At 44.6% G+C, this 22,047-nt stretch overlaps 1 protein-coding gene across 1 annotated transcript in view; it reads right to left on the bottom strand.

Annotated features, from left to right (window-relative positions):
* RNMT (RNA guanine-7 methyltransferase) overlaps nt 1-22,047 on the bottom strand; it is a 188,921-nt gene that overhangs the window by 114,068 nt on the left and 52,806 nt on the right. Inside the window, exon 5 of the mRNA XM_078687503.1 lies at nt 6,984-7,099. Coding sequence (XP_078543629.1) covers nt 6,984-7,099 — 116 coding nt within the window. The remainder of the gene's footprint in view (nt 1-6,983; nt 7,100-22,047) is intronic.

Raw genomic sequence — 22,047 nt, 5'->3', positions numbered from 1 at the left:
CAGATTTACTGTAACACTCCAACAAGAACTAGGACTGATGTTTAAGTAAAATGAACAGAACGAGCTATGCACCTGCCCAACATATACGATGGGTGTGATTTACAGTTTGGCAGACTGTTTACCAAGTCCACCTTATTACAAGTACATTATATCCTATGGTACTTGTAATAAAGCGGATGGAATATCGATGATGTTTATGACAGAGCAACTCGTCTGACAAACTGTAAAGAAGGCTCTAGATCTTTAAAAGTTCATGTTTTTGCAGTCAGATAAGTTACTGCATTGTCAACATTTTATAAAAACGTAAGCAAATACTGCCTAACCGGACCTACTAGTCCATGGTATGTTGAACTACTCCTTCAGTGATTATTTGCGTGGCTAGTTACAGAAACAAGAGAGAAAGCACTTTGTTTAGCACATCCTTCCCATTTACAAATACGTGATAATTTTAAGACGAGTGCTAACTATCTAATATGCCATAGTTATGGAAAAGATATGCTGGGCACTTCTGCTTAAGTTCAAAAATATATATATTGTGCACATACGGAAAATTATATTTGTGTGGATATATATATATATATATATATATATATATATATATATTTTTTTTTCTAATCATCCATATTTGTACTGTACATTTATACAAAAATACAAAATCAATGTTCTTTCGACATAGTGTCATTATAACATCACTGATGACTTTGGGAGATATCTCCTATTGGTGAAAATATGTAAAATCATATATGGCATAGACGATATTTGAATATTTGGGGCACTATGCCATATATATATTTTGGTGTCTTAAGCTTATGTATAGACTTTCTGTATCAATGGCAAACTGTGTGATCAAGACAGCTTTTGCTGTCGAAACGCGTAACCTTTGCGTAATAAACTGTGGTTTATCCTGAGTGAGAGTCTTTTCTGTGAAGAAAACTGCTGTGGAATATGTAACCGCCGAGAGACCTGCTCGGCTTTTACTCGCCGCGGACTTCGTGTAAACGGGTCACTTTGGAGGAATATTATATATATATATATATATATATATATATATATATATATATATATATATATATATTACCTACTGGCGGTCGCCAGTAGGTATATATAGTTAGGATTTTTTTGAATAGGGATTTCTGAAAATTCTATGTTGAATAACATTGGCGTTGATGGACGGAATTGGCTGAAATTTTCAGGAAAATGGCACATTTTGTTTCTGAGCGTCCCCTGAAAGTTTGGGGGGGTTTCGTCAAGCAGGGGCCGAGAAAAAAGGGGGGTCCCAAAACGTGTTTTAGGTCTCGCCTGTCAATGCGCATGCGCATTGAGCAGAGCGAGACTATGGCGGCTTAAACAAAGCTTACCGAGATCAGGCGATTCCCAGGCGATTTCTTGCAGTGCATGTGAAAGCGCGTGCACAATGCCACCAGCTGCTTGCCTCGCATTATCACATCAAAGGCGGCCGCATCTCAGGCCCCTGCTGCTTCACACCCTCATGCCGCTCTCCCCGCTCCGCCCCCTCCCCTGCCCGTCGTGTCGCATTTCTCCTCCGCCGGCTGTACTTTCAAGGCCGTCTCTCGTGTTTCCAAAGTGGCATTCATTTATCTTGTACATGTTTACACATTATGAGCGCTACACTTTGCTGCGACGGGTGCCGATAATGTTCTTTGTTTTTTCCATCATCTTAAATGGGAAAAGTCGATTTTACCTTTGCAGCAGTTCTAGGTTTTAATTTGTATTTATTTTGTGGACAATTGTATATAGCGCTAACTTTGCCCTCACGTATTGCACCGTTTTACATGGCCACAAGTTAGATTACAGAAACCCGACCTTTATGTTTCTTTGTGAACTTGCGCTATGATTCGAACTTCTTTCCTGTAAACTCCAAAGTCGTCACCTTTTGCCTTATGCTACAATGTTGACCATGTTTACTATTTGTATAGCTAAGCCTTCGTTTTTTTTTCTAAATATTTGTGCTGTGGCAACCATTGATGCGGCCGCATCTCAGGCCCCTGCTGCTTCACACCCTCATGCCGCTCTCCCCGCTCCGCCCCGTCCCCTGCCCGTCGTGTCGCATTTCTCCTCCGCCGGCCGTACTTTCACTTTGACGGCCGCAGGTCGTCTCTCGTGTTTCTCCTTGTTTTTATTAGCTCTTCCCTCCAACACAAATATAGGTTATAGTTCCACCTTTGCAGGTACAAACATGTTTTTGCAGTGGAATGCGTAATTTTCCAAAGTGGCATTCATTTATCTTGTACATGTTTACACATTATGAGCGCTACACTTTGCTGCGACGGGTGCCGATAATGTTCTTTGTTTTTTCCATCATCTTAAATGGGAAAAGTCGATTTTACCTTTGCAGCAGTTCTAGGTTTTAATTTGTATTTATTTTGTGGACAATTGTATATAGCGCTAACTTTGCCCTCACGTATTGCACCGTAGCCACAGTGATCACAAGGTTGTCCATAATTACAGAATGGTGAGCCAGGGCTGTGACACAATTCTGCTCCCTGAAAGCCGCAATCGTTTGTCTTCTGCTACAAATTAGCACATACGAACAAAAGCGTATTTTTTTTATATAGCAAAGCTTTATTTTTTTGTTAAATCTTTATGTAGGAACAACTATTGACAAAGCTAATAGGCATGGCTGCTTTTTGGTGTGTTTCCACTTGTGTTACATATATGGATACGCTGGCAGGAGTAGAAACATGATAGTTTGGCGGCACACTATCCACCACATCCACCACCACCACCACATCCAACACATCCACCACCACTTCCACCACCACCGCATCCACCACCACATCCACCATCACCTCGACATCCACCATGACATCCACCGCCACATCCACCACCACATCCACCACATCCACCACCACATCCACCACATCCACCACCACCACCACATCCACCACCACCACCACCACCACATCCACCACCACCACATGCAACACCACTGCATCCACCACCACTGCATCCACCACCACTGCATCCACCACCACACCTACCACATCCACCACCACAGACCACCACATCCACCACCACATCCACATCCACCACCACCGCATCCACCACCACCACCGCATCCACCACCACCACATCCACCTCGTCCACCACACCCACCACCACATCCACCACACCCACCACCACACCCACCACCACATCCAACACATCCACCACCACTTCCACCACCACCGCAACCACCACCACATCCACATCCACCACATCCACCACATCCACCATCGCCTCGACATCCACCATGACATCCACCACCGCCACATCCACCACCGCCACATCCACCACCGCCACATCCACCACCGCCACATCCACCACCGCCACATCCACCACCGCCACATCCACCACCACCACATCCATCACATCCACCACCACTGCATCCACCACCACATCCACCACATCCACCACCACTGCATCCACCACCACTGCATCCACCACCACCGCATCCACCACCACCACATCCACCACCACCACATCCACCACCACCACATCCACCACCACCACATCCACCACCACTGAATCCACCACCACATCCACCACACCTACAAAATACACCACCACACCGACCACCACGTCCACCACCACATCCACCGCATCCACCACATCATCCACCACCACTACATCCACCACCACCGCATCCACCACCACCGCATCCACCTCCACCGCATCCACCACCACCGCATCCACCACCACCACCGCATCCACCACCACCACCGCATCCACCACCACCGCATCCACCACACCCACCACCATCACTTCCACCACCACATCCACCACCACCACATCCACCACCACCACATCATCCACCACCACCACCACCATATCCCCCAGATCCACCACCACCACATCTATATATGTATGTGTGTGTGTGTGTGTGTGTGTGTGTGTGTGTGTGGCTCTGTGTGTGCGTAGGTGCAAATGCAATGTTCTTGGATTTTCGTCACAATAAAATACACTGAACATAATCTTCACAAAAGTTATTTACAAACGTTTAAGCTATTGCCATTATAAATTACAATAAATTTTATTTAAGTAATAATTATTTACAAAATTAAAAGCCATTGTTATTTGTAATATCAATACATCTAAGTCACGTAAATACAACACACATTGCATTACAAATGCTATAGGTGTCACATTTGCGAAAGTTAAAACTATTGACATTGTAACTGACAAAGGTATTAATTTTGCTATTTTCAAAACCAACACATAAATAAAAAGTCAAACTTTCCTAATGCGAGACCTATTGCATTTCCAATGCTTGTTTAACATTGAGTTTTCCATAGGGCGGTTGGACTCACTTTTAGCTCGAATGGCTGAATGGATTTCCACAAAACTTGGCAAAATTGTAGGGACTGGTAGCCCGATGTGCCTTTGCTATGTCTCAAGATATATGCTCCAGTGGTTTTTATGAAAATTAACTTTGAAAAATATATATTGGGCTACATTGGGCTATATAGATGTTAGAGTCCAAATGTAGCCCAATGTAGCCCAAAGATGGCCACCAGAGACAAAAAAAAAACAAATGTAGCCCAAATATCAGCCAGATGTAGCCCAACTATAGCCCAGTGACAGAATGTCCCAGAGTGTTCTAAAGAACAACTAGAGCGCTAACAGTCTTACTTATGACAAAAGTATGGCACACCTGAAGTCATCTTGATTGGAATAAAGTGTTAACACTTAATACATTTAATTTGCAAAGGAACAAAATGAGGGGGTTCATTTTGCCATAGAAATTATGATTAGTGCTGAAGAAAGAAAAATTAGGGCACATTTTGAGTGACTTCTCAAATCCTCTTATATGTCATTAAAAAAATTCTGATATGCAGTCTCCCAAGATGGCCACCAGAGACAAAACAGCCCAAATGTAGCCCAAATATCAGCCAGATGTAGCCCAACTATAGCCCAATGACAGAATGTCCCAGAGTGTTCTAAAGAACAACTAGAATGCTAACAGTCATACTTATGACAAAAGTATGGCACACCTGAAGTCATCTTGATTGGAATAAAGTGGTAACACTTAATACATTTAATTTGAAAAGGAACAAAATGAGGGTTTTCATTTTGCCATAGAAATGTTATATATATATATATATATATATATATATATATATATATATATATATATATATATATATATATATATATATATATATATATATATATATATATATATATATATTCACTGAAAAAACCATAGGTTATAGACAATATATAGTTAGGAATTAGCATTTACAAAACCTTCAAAATTCACTGAAAAAACCATAGGTTATAGACCATATATAGTTAGGAATTAGCATTTACAAAACCTTATTTTACTCACACAAAACCATTGAAATTCGCATATATAGTTAGTTGCACTAACTATATATCGCGCACCCGCAATCCACTGCTGATCATGTCACATATTACATCATTCATGACATGGTCAGTGACATCTCAAATGACATCACTGATGGCATCACTGATGACATCACTGATGGCATCACTGATGACATCTCTGATGACATCTCTGATGACATCACTGATGACATCACTGATGACATCACTGATGACATCACTGATGACATCACTGATGACATCACTGATGACATCTCATTTGACATTACTGATGACATCATTCATGTGATAATACGATGAACCTCTTCAGACTCTAATATAACCTTAGATACACTCAGTGTAAACACACACTCACAGACTGTCACTCATCCATGGAGTTACTCACACACCTAGTCAGTCATGCAAAGAATCAATCACACCTCCATTTCCTCAACTATACAGTTATACACACCTTACTTATTCAAAACATATACTAACACATATTTACTCTCTTATACAATCCCTGATACAAGTTCACAATGATCCATACAGCCACTCACACATTCACTGGCTCTTATGCACAGTTATTTATATATGTCAACTCTCACATGTACTGTGTTTTACATATGTACTTACTTGGACATATATGCACTGAGATATCCATTCACTCACCAATACACTCATGCACACAGTCAACCGCCCATACAGCTGTTTCCACATGCACTTTTGAACCCATACATCTAGTGAATCAACTTCTCACACATCTATGCACAGAGTCATACACCTCCCAGCCACCCACACACACACTCAGTCTCCCATACAAATACTTGGGCAACCAATCAATAACCCATATAGTTACTCATATAGCTACTGATCAACACATGCAGCAGTTTACAGAACAACAGACATAATGATGCACAAATTAAGACAGTTTAGTCACTAACCCATGCACTCAGTGAGACACATTTAATCACTCACTCATACAGTCAGTCATGCACCTACTAAATCCTTCATCCAGACACTTATACATCCACTCATTCTTCAATATGTAAGACATATTTTAACTTTACAGAAACATACAGTCACTGGATGTTGTCATCAGTGATGTCATTTGAGATATCATCAGTGATGTCATCAGTGATGTCACTGACCATGTCATGAATGATGTAATATGTGCCATGATCAGCAGTGGATTGCGGGTGCGCGATATATAGTTAGTGCAACTAACTATATATGCGAATTTCAATGGTTTTGTGTGAGTAAAATAAGGTTTTGTAAATGCTAATTCCTAACTATATATGGTCTATAACCTATGGTTTTTTCAGTGAATATATATATAGATATATAGATATATATATACATATACATATGAAATATAGCTTGCTTCCCATTCAGGACTGCGCACATTACTCTTAGGTAGAGCAAATAAGTCCGGTAAATTGCTCAAGCATGCCTCGCAAAATCTATAGGATTTCATCAGGTGAAGGTATAGCCTGAAATGCAAAGAATATTAAAAAAAAAAAAAAAAACATCATATCATACTGCGACTAAAAACAAACGCATTGGTGAAGTTGATACCAAAACAGAGGAGTATTACTAATTTCAAAGTCCATAAACATGAAGTTCAATAGAACTTACAGATGGACTCACTGTACCTTGGTAGAATCGGCTGTCACAAATTCTGCATTGAATATAATTTCATTGGAACGACATCGGCTTTTCATATCAAGATACCGCTGCTTGCACTGCTGCACTGACACATCCGCAATATCTGCCAAAAGAAAATGCACATACTTTTTTCATTTTAAACGTTAGCAAGAAGGATTATAGTACAGTTAAAAAAAAAACAACACTTCCCACTCCAAGTTATCCCGGACAGAACAAACAACTTCTCCTTCAGAAAAATAACTAAAAACTCACCTTTCTTAATTTTGCCTTCAAACACTCATCCATGTCAAAAAGTGTCTGGAGTTGATTCAGTTGAAACAACTGTGCTATACAAGACTCTGCTTATCAATAGGTCTGGTCTACTATCATGCAGAGACTGAGAGACTGATCACAGACCTACGATGGGACAAAGACAACGCGGAACTCAACCTAAACCTGACTCGTGTTTACAGTCACGTTCCTCAGTTCAACCATTGCTTGTTCTGCACAAATTATGATTTAGTCTTTATTTAGCACTACGTCACCTGTTCCAATCACTCTAACAGTGTTGCTGATCTATGTCCATGTTACATAATCAGACAAGATCACTCATGGAAGTGGACTGCAGAAACACTGGTACAGTGCAGCAGTACTTCTTGTCGATTTACTAAATAATCAAGGCAATATACTGTGGAGACAAACATGTCAAACAGCAAAAGAATCAGCATAAAATATAGAAATAGTGTGTTAAAGCAGTAGAGTTCAACAAGGATGATAAATTTAAGGCACCAAGATGGTAATTGTGATAAAAAAGTCTAACATATGATTTATTAAAGAGTGCTGATAACTAGGCAGAGCTCCACTTGGCTCCACTTGTATAGACAAACAGCAGATTAACTGAATTTTCATTATTTGCGTTTAAAGTTTAGAACACTATGTAAACTTAGATATTTGGACAATGACGTTGGAATGCGGACAGTTTTAGTAAATATATTTAAAGACCACAGCTGTTGGTGCCTGAACCCATCCATAGGACTCATGCCAGATTTATGGGTGCTGCAAAACAAGCATTTGAAGATGCAAGAAAAAATAAGCACTGACAAAGCTAATAGGTTTTGCCTATGAGAGATTCTTGGCTTTGCTAATGTTTTTTAGCTATGTTGCAAATTTTTATTTATTTATTTATAGACTTATACCGCGCTAGGACTCGACTCCCGAAGGAGTATCTCCGCGCCTCTGGCAACATCTAAGAGCAATGAAACCCAAACATGTAACGGTCATCCATAGATGGATGGCCTAATCCTGAAAGAGAAAGGTTTTTAATTTTTTCCTAAAAGGAAGGTGTTCTGTGCATAGTTTGAGTTCCATGGGGAGATCATTCCATAGCTTTGGGCTTACCACTGACAGAGCTCTGCCCCCTTGTCTTGTCTTATTAAACTTGGGAACACATAGTAATTGTTGATCTCCAGATCTAAGAGATCTAGAGGGGACATATGAGTTAAACTTTTTAGTCAGGTAATCGGGACCATTCCCTGTGAGACATTTATGAATGATACAGCATACTTTAAACCTCACCCTCTGTTTCACTGAAAGCCAGTGGAGTTTGGTCAGCAGAGGTTTAGATGGAGTTCGAGCAGGGACATTAAGAACAAGACGTGCGGCGGTGTTTTGCACAACTTGTAATCTTGCAATAATCCCCTCGTTGGCAGCTAGCAGCAATCCGTTGCAATAGTCTAATCTACTCAACACGAGTGATTGTACCAGAGTTCTTCTGGTAGTATCAGGGAGCAGGGGGAACACTTTCCGGAGAAGCCCAATAACATGGAAACAGGAGCCAACCACTTGATTTCCATGTTGTTTCAAGGCAAGCTCCTGATCCAAGTTTACTCCAAGATCTTTTACAACCTGTTTGGGCTCAGGGACTGGGCCGAGATCTTGAGGCCACCAGTAAGGAGTCCACAGGCGTTTAGCTTCCCCGAAAAGCATCACTTCCGTTTTGGAGACATTGCACTGCAGGAAGTTTACTGCCATCCAATGTGCCACCTCTTTCATCCCCCTGGCAAAGGAGTTTCGCACTTCTGATGTCATCGTTTTAAACGGAAAGAGGAGTTGAGTATCGTCCGCATACGATACCGGGATGAAGCCGTGGGATCTCATGATGTTAGCTAGGAGGGCCACATAGATGTTAAATAACGTGGGGCTCAAACAAGAGCCCTGTGGCACCCCCTTTGAGATCTCTACCTCCTCCGACCGATACGGACCCAAGATGACACTCTGGGTACGCTTTGTAAGAAAACTCCTTAGCCAGGCCAACGCCTTCCAGCCCGATGTCAGTTAGTCTGGAAATCATGATGTCATATGATACAGTGTCAAACGCCGCTGACAGATCTAAGAGCACCAGGATAACAGAAGAACCACTATCCTGTAGCATACGAAGATCATCAGCGACGGACAGCAAGGCAGTCTCGGTGCTATGTCTCGGCCTGAACCCAGACTGAGAGGGATCTAGCCCCCCTGCACTTTCGATATAATTTGACAGGTGCTTATTAACAAACTTCTCAGTAAGCGTCCCAACTAAGGGGAGAAGTGAGATTGGTCTCAAATTTGTCAATTCAGTCAAAGGGATGGTGTTGTTTTTCCTCAGAGGTCTCACAAGTGCATGTTTCCAATCTGGGGGGAACTTCCCCTGTGCTCAAGGACATGTTAACTATGTGTCGAATTCCTGTACCCAGATCATTAGCCAATGTTGGCATGATGCGAGCCGGAATGATATCTGAGGGGCACCCGCTCTTTGAGTAGTTAGGGCAATTACCTCCTCCGTTGATATGGGGGGGAATTCTGCAAGCTTACCAACGCAGTTCATATATACTCCAGTGAGTGACTGAGCAGTGTTGTCAGCTGTAGCCATATTATTACTATTGTTCTTGGAGGCCAGTATTTTGTCATATATTCCCTCAATCTTTCTAATGAAGAACTGAGAGATGTTATTACAAAGTTCCTGGGATGCTATCTCCACGGTCTCACAAGCAGCAGGCTTAATGAAGGTTTGTAGCACTTGATATAAAACTTTTACATTTTTACCTGCTGCTAGTAATTGGGCTGCAATATGATGTTTTCGTGCGGCCCGAATGGCTTTATGATAGCTTTTTAAAGAAATCCTGTTTTTTTCCTTATCCTCAGTCTTGCGAGTGATCCTCCATAGTTTTTCTAACTTTCTCATAGTTATTGTTAATTGTCTCAAGTCATCCGTATACCAGACTTCTTGTTTGGGGGCGGGTCGGGGTTTAAATGTTCTTAAAGGCACAGCGTGGTTTATAGCCACTGTCACTGCTTCATCAAACCTTCGCAGTGCCGTAGTAACATTGCCCCCACATTCATCCCAACTGGGTTCAATGTATTTCCCCTTAAAACCCTCTAGTGTTAGTTTATGCCAGGGTCTCCTAATGTCAGCCATCACCCTGTGAATGGCCTTTGGTTTATGGTTGGTACAGGTGTAAAAACTGATGATGGAATGGTCTGTCCATTCCACCTGGGTAGGCGGCATGCATTTTATGTTAGTTGAATTGGACAATATTAAGTCCAATGTGTGGCCTGCCAGATGTGTGGGTCCCTGATTTATCATTTTTAGCCACAATGTGCCCAGATCAGTTAGTAAAGTCTGAGCCTCAACACAATTGGCCATTTCGCTGTGGACGTTGAAATCCCCTACCAGGATGAAGTCCGAATTCTCCTGCACGTGAGGTGCCAAAGCTTCAACCAGTTGAATAGAAAAATTCTTACTCGGGCCTGGGGGGAGATAGACTAAAGCTCCCTTCCTGGTTTCCCTTGAGCTAGGATTAATTGTAAAGATCAGGAGCTCCATCTGGGGAGAGCACATAGTTTCAGTAATAACAACATCCATCTCCTGTCTGAACACAATGGCTATCCCCCCTCCTGTTTTAATTGGACGGTCCAACCTCACCATTTTATATCCTTGTGGTACCCCAAGTGTTATGGCCGGGACGGTATGAGGTTTCAACCATGTCTCAGTGAGAAAGCATAGATGGGGTCTCTCAGATGTTATGAGATCCCATACTTGAGTTGCATGTCTGGCTAAAGAGCGGATGTTACACAAGGAATATGCTACTTACCAGTATGCATCTGTTCTTGGCATAGAGGGCTGCAGAGTGGTACATTTATGAATAGATCGCCATCTGGTGTTGGGCTCGGATGATTGCACTTTGTTTTTCTTCTGGAGAAGTCTTTGTCGTCATAGGTGACTCCTCCTCTCGGTGTTAGTGCGCATGGGCATCGGCTCCATCCTTAGATTGTTTTGCCATAGTAGGGTTAGATGGAGTAGTGTAGTGTAGTACATAAAGATATGCCCATGTAAATGTATCTAAATAAGATAATGTTGGGACAGACACAGGTTTCCGGGGAGGCAGGGAGGGCATGTACCACTCTGCAGCCCTCTATGCCAAGAACAGATGCATACTGGTAAGTAGCATATTCCGTTCGAGGCATATGGGCTGCAGATGGTACATTTATGAATAGATTGTACAGCAGTTACCTCCCTAGCGGTGGTCACCAGTGTCTGTCGCAACTGTCTGAAATAGAGTTTTTAATACAGCTTGGCCCACTCTGGCTTGTTGTGCAGCCTGTACATCAACACAGTAGTGCTTTGTGAATGTATGTGGTGTAGACCAAGTTGCTGCTCTACATATGTCATCTAGGGGAATGTTCCCTAAGAATGCCATAGATGCTCCTAGTTTTCTTGTGGAATGAGCTCTAGGAGGAACAGTTAATGTTCTCTTTGCTTTAATGTAACATATTTGTATACATCTTACAATCCATCTTGCGATGCCTGCTTTAGAGATAGGATTGCCCTTATGTGTTGGGGAAAATGCTACAAATAGTTGTTTAGTTTTCCTGAAGTCTTGTGTTCTTTCTATGTAGTATGAAATGGCTCTTTTAACATCTAGTGTATGTAGAGCCCTTTCTGCCACCGTCTGTGGCTTTGGAAAGAAGACTGGTAATTCCACTGGCTGATTGATGTGGAATGCTGAAATTACTTTAGGCAAGAACTTTGGGTTTGTTCTAAGAACCACTTTATTCTGGTGTATCTGTAGGAATGGTTCTTGTATTGTTAATGCCTGTAACTCGCTTACTCTTCTGAGTGAGGTAATGGCTATAAGGAATGCCACCTTCCATGTAAGGAATTGTATTTCGCACCTATGCATAGGTTCGAAGGGTGGCCCCATTAGTCTGGTGAGTACTACGTTGAGGTTCCAGACTGGGGAAGGTGGTAATCTTGGTGGAATGACTCTTTTAAGACCTTCCATGAATGCTTTTATCGCTGGTACTCTGAACAGTGATATGCGCTGCCTGTTTTGTAGGTATGCTGCTATAGCTGCTAGATGTACTCTGATAGATGTGTACGCTAGATTACATTGCTGTAAGTGTAACAAGTAGCAAATAATCTCCCTTGTTGATACGTCTAGAGGGTTGATATTGTTATTAGTGCAGTGTATAGCAAACCTCTTCCACTTAGCTGCATAGCATGCTCTGGTGGTTGGACGTCTCGCTTGTTTAATTATTTCCATGCAATTTGGGGGGAGATCTAAGTACCCAAATTCTAGGATTTCAGGAGCCAGATCGCTAAGTTCAATTGAGTTGGATCTGGGTGCATTATTTCTCCATGGTTCTGTGTAAGGTGCATGGGTAGAATTCGTAGCTTTTGATGTGGCACTTGTGAGAGTTGCAGGAGCGTGGTGAACCACGGCTGTCTTGCCCACGTGGGTGCTACTAGTATCATGGTCATTGAATGTTGTTGCAGTTTCCTGACCACTAATGGGATTAGTGGGAGAGGGGGAAAAGCGTATGCAAATTTGTTGGACCAATTTATCCATAACGCATTGCCCTGCGACAGGTGATGTGGGTACCTGGACGCGAAGCTTTGGCATTTTGCGTTCTGATGAGTGGCAAATAGGTCTATCTCTGGTTGTCCCCATCTTTGGAAGAATGGCTGCAGTATTTGTTGGTGCAGTTCCCATTCGTGTATTTGTTCCGACTGTCTGCTTAAGATGTCTGCTATCTGGTTTTGAACTCCTGGTAGGTGTTCGGCTAACAGATAGATGTTTTGAGGAATGGCCCATCTCCAAATCTCCTGTGCTAGTCTGGATAATTGGAGAGAGTGCGTCCCCCCCTGTTTTTGAATATAATACATTGCTGTCATGTTGTCTGTTCTGATCAGGACTGCTTTGTGGATAACATGTATCTGAAAGGCTTTCAATGCTAGAAACACTGCCAGTAGTTCTAGATAGTTGATGTGCAGTGTTTTTTCCTGCACACTCCACCTTCCTTGTACTGTGTATTTGTCCATATGTGCTCCCCATCCGGTGAGCGATGCGTCTGCTGTTATTGTCACCTGTGGAATTGGCTCTAGGAACAACCGCCCCTTGGTAATGTTTGTTCTGTTCCACCACTTCAGAGAGCGGTGTGTGCGGTCGTCTACCAACACCAGATCCGTAATCTGTCCTTGAGCCTGATTCCACTGTGTCGCTAAGCATTCTTGTAGCGGACGCATTTGTAGTTTTGCATATGGTATTAGCAGTATGCAGGATGACATCATGCCTAGTAGCTGCATGAACACTCTTGCTGTTAGTGAGTGTTGTGGCTGAAATCTCTGAATGATTGTAAGCATTGCTTGGACTCTTATTGGGTTGGGGTACACTTTGGCTTTTTCTGTGTCTATGGTAGCCCCCAGATATTGTTGAACTTTGTTTGGTTGTAGGTGTGACTTTGTGTAGTTCACCGTGAACCCTAGCTGGTGTAGTAGCTGAATTGTCTTTTGTGTGTGTTGCAGACACTCCTCTTGCGACCTGGCTTTTATTAGCCAGTCGTCCAAGTATGGGAAGACATGAATTTGTTGTCTTCTTAGGTGAGCTGCTACCACTGCCAGGCATTTTGTGAACACCCTTGGTGCCGTCGTGACACCAAATGGGAGGACTTTGAACTGATAATGTTGTCCTTCTACCACAAACCTGAGGTATTTCCTGTGGGCTTTGTGAATAGGGATATGAAAGTAAGCGTCTTTTAGATCCAGTGTAGAAAGAAAGTCCCCTTTCTTCAGTAAAGGAAGTACTTGTTGGAGCGTGACCATGTGGAAATGTTCCGAATTTATGTATGCGTTGAGAGGTCTTAGGTCCAGTATTGGCCTTAGAGACCCGTCCTTTTTGGGGATTAGGAAGTATAGGGAGTATACTCCTGTTCCCTGTTGGTGCTGTGGAACCTTCTCTATGGCATGCTTTTCTAGCAGTGATATTACTTCCTGTTTTAACAGTGTCAGGTGATCTTGTTTCATTGGACGCTGTTTGGGGGGGATGTTTGGTGGGGTAGCTGTGAGTTCTAGGCAATAACCATGTTGGATAATTTGTCTTACCCACTTGTCTGATGTGATGTTTTCCCAGACAGGTAGGAACTGTGATAGGCGTCCCCCTACCGGTGTTATATGGTCTGGGGGAAGCTCTATGAAGTCACTGTTTTGGGGTTGGAGAGTTGCGGTTGTTGTTGTTTCCGCGACCTCTACCCTTGTTGTTGTTACCCCTGTATCCACCTCTAGAATTACCTCTGGGTGATGTAGGTGTAAAAGAGGTTTGCTGTTGGTTTGTACCTGTACTTTTGGATCCTCCTCTATAGGTGGATCTACGAAAGGAACCTCTTTGTGTCGGCTGCTGCAATGCTCCCATTGATTTAGCCGTTTCTGTATCCTTTTTCATTTTTTCTAGGGCCTCATCTGTCCCTGTGCCAAAAAGTGTTTTCCCATCAAAAGGTTGATTAAGTAACGAGGTTTGTACCTCTTGTTTGAATCCTGACACTCTGAGCCATGCATGTCTCCTTAGCATGATGCTTGTATTTGTCGACCTTGCCGCAGTTTCTGCCGCGTCTAGGGCGCACTTTATTGAAGTGTTAGTAATTAACTACCCTTCTTGTATAAGTTGATCAGCTCTCTTTTGATGTTCTTTAGGGAGATGTTTGATGAGTGTTTCTAACTCATCATAATGCGCTCTGTCATACCTTGCAAGTAGTGCTTGCGTATTAGCTATGCGCCAACTGTTTGCCGCTTGAGATGCTACTCTCTTGCCAGAGGCATCTATTAGTTTAGACTCTTTGTCAGGAGGTGGCGCTTCTCCCGTAGATAAAGAGTTTGCTCTCTTGCGAGCGTTTGTGACCACTAGTGAGTCTAGAGGAATTTGTCCCTTAATGTATATTGGGTCTTTTGGAGCTGCCCTATATTTTTTATCAATTCTTGGGTTCAATACCCTAGCCCTCACTGGGTCTTTGAATATCTCTGATGTATGACTGAGAAGGCCTTTTAGCATTGGTAGTGTTCCTGATGTTCTTTGTGCAGTAGGTAGTGTCTCTAATAAGAAGTCCTGTACTAGAGGTTCTGTATGTAGGTCTACCTTATGAAATGTTGCTGCTCTAGTAATGAGTTGTGCAAACCCAGTATTGTCATCAGGAGGTGAAGGTTTTGAGGGATATGACTCAAGGTCGGTATCATTACCTGATCCCACATTATACTCCTCCCATGGGTCTGCCTCCTCTGGGATTGTGTCCTCATCATCCCCAGGGTGTCCCCCCTCCCCTGTGTCACTTTCTCCATCTGTTGTAGGTGTAGATGGACGTGTGGGAGGAATATCTGGCCTATTGTGAGGAATAGGCGAAGATGGTGTGTGAGGTTTGGGAGAAGGGGGAGGAGTTGTATTCGTCCCCATTGTTCTCTTCTTTGGATGAGCCTTGTCGTCCAAATGTTCATGTTTCCTCTTTTTAGGTAGCTCTGTGACTACCTTGCCAGTCTTTGGGTCAATAAACAAAGTCTTTTGTTTAGGATCCGTTCCGTGTTCCTGTGTCGGTACCGCAGTTTTCGGTTCCGAAAGGTGTCTTTTCTTTGAAATGTCCATTTGTATTTTCGGTGCCGAAGTTTTGTTCGGATCCGACTTCTTCGGTATCGAAGATGTCCCCGGTGTCGAGGGTGTTTTCGGCGCCGAAGCGTGCTTCGGTGTCGACATGGACTGCTTCGACTTCGAGCTTTCCTTGACCTGGTGCTTCGGTGTCGATGTGGTTGGTTTATCGGAACCGGAACCACTATGATGGGGGACCGAGTGTTTCGGTTTCTGTTTCGTTGCCGGGCTCGAAGGCGGGGCGTTGGAAACTTTTTTCGGTTGTCTGACCGGGCTCGAGGGCGGGGTCGACACCGTGCGGGGTCTGTTTTTCGGTAAAGGGACGTCGTCACTCACGGTTTGTTGGACGTCGATTTCCTCGACGTCGGACTCGTCCGCTTCTGACCCCGCCTCGTCGGCCTCTTCTTCCTCCTCTTCTGGTTGCTGGTCCTCGAACAGCTCCGGGATTGCTTGTGACTGCATTCTCGATACCTCGTGTCTTCGGGCTCGACGGTTTCTAATCGTCGACTTTGACGAGAACGCTGCACAGGCCTCACAGTCCCTGGATTCGTGTTCAGGGGACAAGCAGAGGTTGCACACTTCGTGTAGGTCCTTGTGTGGGAACTTAGCACCACACGTTGGACATTTTTTGAATGGAGTCCTTTCCATGGACCCCGGGCTGGACTACGTCGAGTTTCTCGTAGTCGTCGTCCTTCGAATCGCGTCGGTATGGAGTGAAGTCGCGTTCGATAACGATACCGTCGATTTGGAAAGGAATACGCGCCGGTTATAACCTTCTTTGTTGAAGTCGGTCCGGAGCGCTTCGATCCTCATCCGAACCCGATGGCGGAAAAAAACAATCTAAGGATTGAGCCGATGCCCATGCGCACTAACACCGAGAGGAGGAGTCACCTATGACGACAAAGACTTCTCCAGAAGAAAAACAAAGTGCAATCATCCGAGCCCAACACCAGATGGCGATCTATTCATAAATGTACCATCTGCAGCCCATATGCCTCGAACTAAGCTTTTACAATTAAGGGATAGGTCCTTGAATGGAGTGTCAATCAGTTCTGCAGAATGTATAATAGGAGCCAATGACCGAGACCCTAGCTGACTTGGTCCGGTTTTAGCGCAGATAGAAAATTGGTCATGACACATCCAAAAAGAGAAAGGACCTTCTAGTTTATTTCCCACCTTATGAGTACATGGTATAGGAATGCACCTACCAATATCCAATAGTGTCTGGCTGGTATATGTAAATCTACTACGAGTGATACAATCCGCCATAGCCCTCTGCCCCTGGCCCCGTTCGGTCGCGGACGGGCGCAGACGGGCTAGTCTTCGGCTCGTCTTAGGCGCAGGATTATGCGCAGGATTAGGCGCAGGATTAGGCGCAGGATTAGGCGCAGGATTAGGCGCCACACTGCGCGTCAACACTGCGCGTTGGAGCAGACGAGTTGCTTTATACCCCTCGAGTAGGGGAGAGCTAGAGCGCTAACCGCTCGCCTCCCTGAATGTGCCTGGCTCTGCCCCGCCTTCCGCACCCGTGATTGGATGGAGGGTCGGACCGGGCGTGCAGGCACAGGTCGAGCTGCCTTTTGAGATGATCCCTCAGTGTGTGCTAGTAAGTGACATTTCAGAACAGCGTGACACTAATCAATTCTGTTAATACCCAGTTGCAATGCCAGTACAATTTTAAAATAGAATACACTTTTTCAAAATTAAAATTCCTTTTCGCTCACGGAGCCGATTTAAAATTAAAACATAGAGAGAGCAACTATGCTCGAAGTATGGTGCCAAGCGGAGTCGGGAGGAAGCTGCCACCGTCCCCCTTACCGCAAAAACGTGCGCCTCCTCGCTAACTTTATACCCCTCGAGTAGGGGAGAGCTAGAGCGCTAACCGCTCGCCTCCCTGAATGTGCCTGGCTCTGCCCTGCCTTCCGCACCCGTGATTGGATGGAGGGTCGGACCGGGCGTGCAGGCAACAGGTCGAGCTGCCTTTTGAGCTGATCCCTCAGTGTGTGCTAGTAAGTGATATTTCAGAACAGCGTGACACTAATCAATTTTGTTAATACCCAGTTGCAATGCCAGTACAATTTTAAAATAGAATACACTTTTTCAAAATTAAAATTCCTTTTCGCTCACGGAGCCGATTTAAAATTAAAACATAGAGAGAGCAACTATGCTCAAAGTATGGTGCCTAGCGGAGTCGGGAGGAAGCTGCCACCGTCCCCCTTACCGCCTGATGACTGAAAGTAATGTAAAAAAAAGTTGTATGACAGCCCGCGTGATTACGTTATAGCGCTTTTTATTTTCAGTTATGCTGCACTGAAGCTAATGCTGCTGCATATTTTGGCTAAAAAACATTGACAAAACCAATAGATCTCGCATAGGTGAGACCTATTCTTTGCCAATGCTTGGTATGGAATGCCATATGTTAAGGTATAAGTATTTATATAGTGTTTACAATGGCTGAAGTTCTAAAGTTATACAAAAGACATTGCCCTTGCCAAGGTGCTAGTGTGTCCAGATTCAGAAACATTTTAGGACTGTGAAAATGTACCATATAAATGTGCTGAATGTAACATAAGTTGTATGTAGACAGAAAAGTTCAAAGGGTTACAGCTTTTCCTGCAGTGATGCTTTTGGCTAGGTGTTACTTAGGGTGGAATGGTTACAAAAGAACCAAAAAAGCACTCAACTGCTAGTTTAGTAGTAAACCATAGCAATAATCAATGTTCAGTGTGGTTACTAGAGCTTTTGGCCCCTGTACACCTGTACCATTCAAACCATGGATCTAGTGCCTGCAAGGTACCTGCACTAGTGACTGCTTGATTAGTAGTAACACATAGTAATAATCTGAGTTCAGTAGGTTTCCTACAGCATTTGGTCTGTGTACCACAGCACCTGGTACACCATTCAAACCATTGCCCTGGTGCCTGCAAGTCTACTGCACTTGTGACTGCTTAAGTAGTAAAATATAGTGTAGGAAATTGCCCCCTTTTAGGCCGAGCCTAGAGCGGGAGCGCGCATGCGCTGCTCGCTTTGTGAGGCATGCAATTATCTAGTATGGCGTGGAAGCTCCACCCACTCTTCGCCCAAGTTTTTGATTGGCTCGTGTCATTGACATTCGTAAATGCTGCCCTCTGATTGATTACGAGGCTTGTTAGTCCCGCCTTATTATGGCCATGTTGTTATTTGTATGCTTCCATGACTACGGGCCCCTTTACTTTGAGTGTTGCATGGTATGTGTTATTTAGATTGGGAGCACTATTTTTTTTCTCATGCCTTGCCACCTGCACTCCCGTTCATGCCTTCTTGCTACCCTGCCCCCCCGCACTCCCTTTTGCAATGCAATATGACTCGCGTAAATGCGAGTCCTCTTGTATCGCAAATGCTTGTTTTTTGTAGGAGCGTGAACCGGAGCAAGCGTGTCCGAGGCACGCAGATAACACTTGTCTGAAAGTTTATATTTCATGCACGAATGGCAGCCTGCAGCCGGCTCAGCTGCTCGTTTTATGTTGGGGTCACGTTCCCTCATACGGTCACTGCATTGCCCTCCCACTCGAGATTCAAAGTCTGGAATTTTTCTTACTGTTTTAAATTTATACCAATTGGCCATATTAACTCTTACAGCACCACTGCTACAGACAGGAATTGTATCTTTGTGGAGAAATCACACACTTGCCTAGAAGGATGTGTTCATAATAATCTCGGAGTGTGAATGTAAACAAAGTTGGTCCGTTGAAACATGCATGTGGGTGTGGAAGTCCCCCTGCCAGCCGTGAGGTGCTGGCATGTCTGGGATGGAGCGGGGTCGCTATTTTCTGCCAGGCTGACTTTTCTTTCTCATGTCATCTTGCAGTTTCTGCACATCCCAAACTGAGCTTGACTAGAATGCCCTTTCCTCAGAGCGCCCCGGGCTTTTGCAGCTCGTAGTGTTAGTGTTTTATTTCGGAAGAAGTTGGTCGGGTCCTCAGAAAGAGCAGCCCCTGGCCCACTCTCTTTCTGAGGAGGTCAGAGACGCCCTCCCCCACCCCCTTCCTCTACCCAAACTGAGTTCTCAGGCAGCTGCGTACACTGCTGGGAACTAGCCTGCAGCAGAGACAGATAGACTTATTAGATGTGCATCATACTGCCACTTTCTTTTTAATCAAATTAAAACAAAAAAAGAAACTGGGGGTGGCGGGGAGGGAGTCAATCCCATTTGTATTCTGCTCAATGATGGACCCGGTTCCACTTTTCAACCCCAAGGCAGCGGAGTGGAAATTTTAAGGAGGAAGAGGCACAAAAGCAGAGGATTCCTATAGGCAGATCGGATAATGAAAACCGGGCTCGATGGAAAAGTTAAAGCGCCCTTGTATGCGTTAGGAATTACGGACTTAGATCCAGTGGCTGGGGCGCTTTCCAGCTTTGCTATGTGGAAAATTGTTAGACAGAAGAGTCGCAAGCCACCTCCTCTCTCTGCCCCTCTTCCCACCCTTATCCACTGCCCTCCGCACACACTGTCAGGAATGGTTTCTCCCTGCTTTGCATAGTCTCCATACTTGGCCTGGTAATATGGGAAAATGCAACTGATGAAACTGTTGTGAAAAAAGGGACAGGGAGTTTGAAATAAAAGTTGCTATAGTGGTACGGAGGAGGAGCAAAAAAGCACACAAGACCATGTTGTAGGAAGGTGGATATCTGACTATGGTTACCCCCAAACTTTTTGCCTGGTGTTTAGCTGTTTTTTTTGACATAGTTGGCCTGGGATCCTGCTATTCAGGGTCCCAGGCTAATTGCTCTCTCCTTAAAATGGACTCCATGTACCTTAGGTACATACACAATTGGAATTGGCTCACCTTATTGGCCCCTGTAACAGTGTACCCAGGTACCCAGGGGATAGGTGCTTCCAAGGCCTACCAGGGGCTGCAGCACGTATTGTGCCACCCCTGGCCTGGCCTCCATATTTGACACAACTGGCTGATCACTCAGCTGGGTTAAGTCGGTGTAATCACCCCTTACTTAGGTGTAGTATGCCTATACCTAACCTAAAATGGACACATATGTCCCTATCAGCCACTCCTATGGAAGGCCTCATCAATCCTGGAGGCAGAGTGCTTGGGAATATGTGAGATAGTGCTCTGGCATGAGCTGAGCCTGTCTGCAGCTTTCGGAACCATGTCCTTTAGCTGTTTCATGATACTGCCATACCATATACTCTTAAGTGCATTATGAACCTCGCGGTTAAATGCTATCTTTGGTTTGGCTTTATCAAAACATGTCGAGTAAGGTGTCATACGAATTGGAATACTACCCCCTCGCCAGTTCTGGCGACGGGGGTAGCATTCCACCCTTCTAGAGGGACACGACATGTACCTAGCCTGAACCCCGGTTAAAGTTAAACAGAGCCTCAGCATCACAAAATGGATGCTGCCACCACAGACACAAGTCTGACCTCCTGCTGCTGGGAGTCCTTCCAGCGAGGGCAGCTTGGACAAAGGGTTTCCTGCCTTGGGAGGTGCTAGCACCACCCCAGACAGGATTTTGTGTATTGGGTAGGACAGCGCTGAATAGAATCAGACATGCCTGGGGCACACAAGGTGTCCCTGTGCATAGGCCAGTTCAAACCGGTGCTGGGGCTTTCCTGCCCCAGTCCTGGCGCGAAACTGGACAAAGGAAAGGGGGTGTAACCACTCCCCTTCCTGGTTCCACCCAGAGGAGGGACCTAGTAGGTTATCCGGCCCCCCAGATTCGAATAAGAGTGGGAGATGTGTCCTGAGACTTGAGATCATCCTGAATCAACTTGAAATACAGAAGAAGACTGGACTTCGACATTCTGCTGCACAGAAGACGGAAGAGAATCTCCCTTGTGGCCAAGGAGTGACCACCCTGTGAACACAGGCACCCACCAGCAACTCGACGTCTGCTTTGCCGCCGCCTCCCGCCGGAGCCCGAGCCCAGAGCCTGACAAGACCCAGACTCCCAGACTTCTCACAGCCCGATCCACAGTCCCTGCAAAGAAGGGACCCGTGGAGGCACCGAGAGACGTGGGACCGGACCTCTTGGAAGACCCCCGAAACGCTGACTGCGCAGCATCAGAGGCACCCTCGACGCTGTGCTTTGGGGTTTCAGAAGCCCCAACCTCGAGCAGCCCTTGCACCGA

This window comes from Lissotriton helveticus, chromosome 4_1 (genome assembly GCF_964261635.1).
Source record: "Lissotriton helveticus chromosome 4_1, aLisHel1.1, whole genome shotgun sequence".
In the NCBI taxonomy this organism is placed as follows: Eukaryota; Metazoa; Chordata; class Amphibia; order Caudata; family Salamandridae; genus Lissotriton; species Lissotriton helveticus.
Note: the sequence above shows the minus strand (reverse complement) of the source record. Positions and strands in the feature narration are given on the sequence as shown.